At 37.4% G+C, this 6,750-nt stretch overlaps 1 protein-coding gene across 2 annotated transcripts; it reads right to left on the bottom strand.

Annotated features, from left to right (window-relative positions):
* Window positions 1–1,373: 1,373 nt before the first annotated feature.
* Window positions 1,374–6,271, bottom strand: LOC114179894. Of its 2 annotated transcripts, none has more exons than XM_028066382.1 (4): window positions 5,821–6,271; window positions 5,124–5,383; window positions 3,732–3,826; window positions 1,374–3,481 (listed from the first exon to the last, which is right to left on the bottom strand). In XM_028066382.1, exons 2-4 carry the CDS (start codon window positions 5,341–5,343, stop codon window positions 1,688–1,690), a joined length of 2,109 nt encoding a protein of 702 aa, XP_027922183.1. In that variant the 5' UTR covers window positions 5,344–5,383; window positions 5,821–6,271; the 3' UTR covers window positions 1,374–1,687. The 2 variants fall into 2 exon arrangements, with proteins under 2 accessions (XP_027922183.1, XP_027922182.1); XM_028066381.1 differs by having other exon boundaries at window positions 5,124–5,372; window positions 5,821–6,270.
* Between the last annotated feature and the right edge of the window lie 479 nt (window positions 6,272–6,750).

Below are 6,750 nucleotides of genomic sequence, written 5' to 3' on the forward strand. Positions count from 1 at the left end.
AGTTAGATGTGTTACTTCTTTGGTTTTAAGACTTAAATTATATTGACCGAACTCTTTCATAATTTTACACTTGTTTGATTGAATGCAAATGGAATTTATGATTTAAGTTTGAGTATTTTGAGAGTGTTTTACTCTTAATTTATATGTGGATAACTTCTTCTAAGTAAGGAACCCAATTCAGATTCCATTTCAAAAGTGGTGTTATTCCGGTCTCAATTTATTTTCCTTTAGAACTTGTGTTTCTACCCTATTTTTCTTGTGTCAAACCATGATTATGCTTTCATACACAACGTTTATCCTAAATGAAAAATCTTGCTAAGAACTGTATTAAATATAATAACAAATAATAGTGAAGGTAAGTTGGTTCACTGCACACAATGATGAGGAAGTGAGTGTTAAATGAGTCTCTTATCCCACAACACTATGCCACACCACCAAACAAATCCCATCGGTACACCTAAAGCCATATTTCAGGACAAAGACTGTCTTGAACCGCTACGTAATGATAGGCGCACAAACACAACAATTAACCACACTAGAAGCTTTCCTGATTACAACTGACGATGACACCTCTACGACAGTCATAGTCTCTCTTTTTCCAACTGCTTCTGTTTATCCGTTCAATCAAATTAAATATTATTATTTGATGTAACCGCCTGATAGGACAACTTATTAAAATTCCTATTTATATGCCGTAAGAAACAGTTACGATTTCAAATAAGGGCCAATTACAAATTGATTATAAAAACGACTCTCTTCTCTTCTTCTTAGGTTCTCTGTTTTGCGGATGTAGTCATTTTAATTTGGAACCTAAGTACACCTTAAGCACAAAAGAAAGAAACTGGATATTAGAATTTTAATTTTGGAATTTAAAAGTTCTTTTAAAAAAGAAATTATAACTCTAAGGTACAATTAATGAAATTAGGCTTAATCATTTGGCGTTGCTAATTTATAATATTCGAATCATAATTTTATAATAAGTCTGGAATGAATGTGTTAAGTGGTCTTTCATAGTGCTAATTAAGAATTTAATGGTTTAGCTTTTCCTCCATGTTCAAGGTCAAAGACTAGGAATGTCTCAAGATGTCTTTGCCAAAGAAATTATCTTCTGATAGATGATAGTGACTTAATAGCCGCATAAGTACATTGGTAGCTGCTTACTAGAACATTAAATGGATTATTGTATAGATACAGAACAAAATCGATTCTAATAATTACGTAATAAAATTAATTTTGATTGTTATGCGAAAGTCACTCTTCTATATTAGGTCTAAAGAAAAATCATATACTTTAATAACTTATTTACTGATGCAGCTCTACAATCATTTTGGTCAAAAATCAATTTAAACACATTTTCTACCGCCACGATGAAAAAACGAGAATCGGTACTGAAAAATACAATAGATGCCCTTCTAAAATACCTCTTGATGCATCATAATCATCCTAAAGAACTGTTAATGGAATAAGAGCAACTTTATACAATGGCTGAGATAACAAGTAACTGTGTCGGTGAGATGATTCGGGGGTAAAAAGAGTAAGTAAAAAGAACATTAAAAAAGGATTACCAGAAGAAGTCCAAGTGTCCCAAATACTCACTACTCAGTGGGGAGGGGAGCTAAAGGACAACATACATGAGAGAAACAACAAGACACAAACGTCCTCAAAAGCTGGTGCCCGGGATGATTAATTAGGCATCTGTGGTAGGCGAGTCAAATGATGGTAGAAGCCAGCCCTTAGACTGAGCATGCTCCACGTAGAAGCCAAATTTCTCCTTTGCGTTTGGAATGTCCAAAGCCAGATCATCAAGACCATCCTTTATTCGGGTGAAACCCTTAGTCATCTGATTAATGGTGATCAGGCCCTCACTGTAGCACTCCTGCAGCAGATCTAGCATTCGATCATTTTTTTTCTCCATGGCCATAATCAATGCTTTCTTCACTACCTCGTGATTAAAGAAAGGCATTCCCAGGTCACGGATACATTGGCAAGCTTCACTCACAACCCCTCCACTTTCGTACTCTTCCAAGAGCTTCATGATCTTGTCCTTCGCATCCTCCACAGCCCATCCCGTGCCTCCACCCCAGCATCTCAATAGCCTCTCCCCAGCATGACGAGCAGCTATGAGTGACCGTGCCATACGCACAGTTTCACTACCGCTGCATTTTGGTGGCAACCTGCTGCCAATTTCTTCCAAATTCAGCGGGGCCAATACATCGTCAATAACAGCCCGAGCTAAAAACAGAGCAAGCTCATTTGAAGCGTCCAGTATATCCAGTGCTGTATCTTCCGCAGTTTCCAGAAGCATGACAAACCCATTAACTATATCCTCAGTTGAGAATATCTCTATGTGAAGTGCAGATAGCAGCACAGATGCCATTTCCTTTTCTCTGTTCTTTCGATCCATAGCCAAAGTAATTAACTTCTTCAAAAATATTGGGTTATATTCGGGAGCTCCAAGATCTTCAAGACTTCGAATCAGTTCAGGGATGTCATCAGAAAGAAAATACTCATGAATCATAGTTACACATTCCTTTTTGTACTTCCTCACCTCCTCGTCTTCAACTTGTATTTCCCCATCTTCCATTGCAGGTTTGGTAAGTGAGGCATCAAGCCATCCTTCAGATATTGCCTTGGGGACAAATGACTGAAACAGTGCCTTAGCTGATGGAATATCAAGAGCAAGATCATCTAGGGATTCTGCTAAACGAGAAAACCCCTTCACCATTTGGCTGGAACTAACAAGTCCTTCTTCTGCTGCTTCTTTTAATAATTTCAACATTAGAGGTTCTGCTGAACGAATCTCCATGGCAAGTATCAAAGCCCTCTTAACAACCTCGTGATGGAAGAATGAAACCCCCAACTCCCGTATACACCTACAGGCTTCCAATGTGTCACCACTATCCACATATTCTCTAAGTAAATCAGCTATCTTCTTCTTCACTTCTTCAACAGTTATATGAGTGCTACCACCCCATCGCCTTTCCACAAGCTCTGCATGGTGTGGAGCTGAGAGATAACTCTTTTCAGCTGTCTGGATTACCTGAACTCCCTTGGAAGACTCTGGAAGAGCCTTCATTGCCCTGGCAAGAAAGGCTGGAGGAAGAATGTCATCAACAACAGCCCGTGCCAAGAATAATGCAAGGATATCAACTGCATCCAGTATATCCACAGCAAGATCATCAGCAGATTCGAGAAGAATAAAAAACCCATCCCTGATCTGTGCAGGGCTGATGACATCAGCATACAATGCAGAAAGCAGAACAGAAGCCATTTCTTTCTCCTTATCGTGCCTGTCCATTGCCATGGACACAAGGCGTTTAATAAAGTATGGATAATATTCACTTGAGCCAAGTTCTCTGAGGTCGGATGCTGCCAATTCCACATCCCCATTACTAAAATATTCATCTATGATGGATACTACTGCTTTCTTGAATTCATCCAAAGGGTCAGTAACAGTAGATCCAACCAGTTGATAGGGTTCCTGCAAATAGCAACAGTATGCGAACAAATCTGTGTTGTGAGTCTATTTATGCAATCTATTGGTAATATCCACACAAAAAATGGAAAAAAAAAAGCAGGAAGCAAATACAGTTTAAAAGAAATTAATGAAAAAGGAATGAGAGAACTAATGTTCTACTACTACAAGCATTTATCAAATTTCCAAGCATCTAGTCTTGCATCATAAATAAATGTTGTCACAAACAACCAACAAAACATAGAAAGAAGTTTACCTCGCCGCTGTCATAATTTGGATCATTTCGATCTATGTGAGAAACAACATCAGTATCAATCAATTTCCCCCAAGTGCCCTTACCACCAGCACCATCTGCATCCCCATAATAAAGAGCATTAAATTACCAAATGAAGACCATAATAAACCCAAAAGCAGATTCTATCATCAGATATTGATACTGCAAAAGAAAGCTGCAAGCAAGGAAAGGCTCAAATCACCAACTGATATCATGATATTCAACACAAAATTAAAAGAAAAAATTAAAACCATCAGTCAGAACCACTAAAAGAGTTCACTCGGTCATTTCATGCAGTCCAGTTTTCTTTTTTTTGTTAATGAAAGTCAATATAGGTAAATTTTGTAATGATATTCATACCAAAGATATTACTGAACGTCAGGGAAAACTTATTTCTACGATAGTAATACTTTTCTCCCCCAAAAACTTCCCAAGAAATCCGTGGATGTAAGCACAATCCAAACAAGCAAAACTATAAGCTGATTAGATAACTGAGGCCAGTGCTGTTGGAAATTTTAATTAATTAACAGAAGTAAAATGAGATTAGTCCCAAATTCTGCGGAAGGGAAAGGATATAAATATTAGATCAAGAAGAAGATACCAGCAAAACCCCTTTTTAAACACAAGTATCATTGGCTGTAATTTATTCTAAAATTACGAAACTGTGTAAGTCTCATTCTTTATTTCAGAAGCTCCAGCTCATGATTTTGTAGTTTGTATTAGAGAGTATGTAAAAAGCTTAAGATATGAATAAAAAACACAAGGTATACAAAAGTTTATCAAAATAAGATGAAATAGATAAATGTAGGAGGAATTTAGTAACATTTGAATGTAAGTGCAATATATTTATTCAATGTTAAAACCTAATGATATTTTATTGTTGATTTGCATTCATGTCTCCTCACAATATATAAGACTGGCATCCTGGAAGCAAGTAACATAAAAGCTAACTAAGCACTTCACTTTTAAAATTAGTGCATAAAGTTCAAAAAAACTTTCTTCTGTCAATCGGCCCCCGTAGGGAAGGCTAAACCACAGCAGCTAGATCCTAATACTTATAAAATTAATACCTTACCAACCTACATCCATAATTACAAAATTTTCAACAATGACTAGCAAACAATTATGAAATATTAGCCAAGAAAAAATAAACCCTGCGCAGCATGCCAAAAATAAAAAATTAATCATCTCTCAAGCAAGCTAAATCCCACAAATAATTCAAAAACCCAGACCTGTTGACCTTTATTTCTGAGTAAATATTCAAAAGTCTAAGCCTGTAAATGATGTAATTAACTCAACAGAGCAAGCGTATCCGTAATACACATAGCATAGCCAATCCACTCAAAGTAAAACATGTAAAGGACATTAACTCACCTTTCTTCACCCGCCCATACTTCCCTGAGTGTGACCGACGCACATGCCTCACAGCTATCCCAGAGGTTTGTGCCTTACCACCAGCTGGGGCTTTCACATGATGGTCGGAAAGCAAGGACGACGGGGATTTTGGAGACGAAGTCAGATTCTCCGCATTTTGGGTCGCAATTTTTAGCAGTTCCCTCTGCCCGTCTGTCAGAAACCCCTCGTTCGAAGCCATTTAAACAAAGATCCAAAAACAAGCCAAACCTATAGACATGCTATTTCACCAGTTAATCCGTCACTTCACAACGATACACTAAGCGCGCTTCAGTTCAAAACTACGGCAATTTCGCAACGAATTGAAAACCACTCTCAACTAAACAACGAAACAATGCACATAACCAAATACTAAAAATCGAATATTCTCGATTAACTCCAAGTAATTTATTACATACTGCAAGAAATCATGACGGATAGAAAAAAAAATAAAAAATAAAAACATCCGTAAGCATAAAGCATTTCCGCCTTCGCCAAGCGCCACTTAACAATATCAACGCCAAACAAACATAACGTCTCGTTTTACTTTCAATACCAAATATACCAAACATAACAGCATGCCAATGAATCACATCACCAAAACGATAGCAAATCAGATAAAAAAACGGAAATAAGAAACGCAAAAAACAGAAAGATAAACAAAGTAAAGAAGACGAACCAGTGAGTAGAAAGTGCAAACAGGAATCGGATTCTTCTGTTCTTGGCCCGGATCTCGAGCCAAGACAGGAGAAGCAAGCGGATTTTGCGAATCGAAGCGAAGGAGGCGAAGTGAGTAAGATCCAGAGAGGAGCGAGGTTGGGAGAAGAAACCCTAAACGGCGACGCGGCGCGGTGCTGTAATCGGAGAGAGTGAGTGAGTGTGTGTATAAGTGAATCGGTGGAAAGTGAGACGCGAGAAGAGGAGAGAAATGGATGAGAACGAAAAAGAATGGGTCGGAAAAGAGAAGGGTTATATAGGGAGGCTACGATTACCTGTACACGTCACCAGTGGGCGAGGTTTTTGGGTTTGGGCCTATTCTATTCAACTATTGTTTTTCCATTCTATTTACACGTGGCGCTTTCTCTACAGGCTAATACCAATCTTAATTATGTGCCCTCACTCCCTTCTTTCCCCACTCTGCTACTCTTATTATTAACCCTAACCTACTCTCTTCCGACCACATCCATTTTATGCATTTTGTTTTCACAGAGTCGTGTTCTACTTGCATACGCGTAAATCTATTCATGCCGTTTCTGTAACGAATCTTCTTCTCACATGCTTAACTTGTCAAGTATTTACACATATCCCAAATAATATTTATAAAATGCTAATAAATTATATTATTATTATTATTTTTACAAGTAAGTACGTTACATTTTAGATTTGATTGGACAATACTCCTTAGTTAGAGAACTATCACCATCAGAAGAAGGGTATAAACATAAATGTTTTCCATCCTTAGCTAACATCAAAATGTGGATATGATGTTCTATGATACATTTTTTGTGTAGTAAATTGAGGAAGACTTGGAGAATAAGTGGCTTATCCATCTTTTAAACATATCCTACTTTATTTCTATTAAGATACATTACAACTAGCTACGCTAAGC

The sequence above is a fragment of the Vigna unguiculata genome, chromosome 3 (assembly GCF_004118075.2).
Source record: "Vigna unguiculata cultivar IT97K-499-35 chromosome 3, ASM411807v1, whole genome shotgun sequence".
Classification (NCBI taxonomy): Eukaryota; Viridiplantae; Streptophyta; class Magnoliopsida; order Fabales; family Fabaceae; genus Vigna; species Vigna unguiculata.

Coding starts and splice junctions, on each gene's coding strand:
- LOC114179894 (XM_028066382.1), bottom strand. CDS start 5,343: ATGGCTTCGAACGAGGGGTTTCTGACAGACGGGCAGAGGGAACTGCTA. Junction 3,827..5,123: donor GTATGGGCGGGTGAAGAAAG/GTGAGTTAATGT, acceptor ATGGGGATGCAG/ATGGTGCTGGTGGTAAGGGC. Junction 3,482..3,731: donor CAAATTATGACAGCGGCGAG/GTAAACTTCTTT, acceptor TGCTATTTGCAG/GAACCCTATCAACTGGTTGG.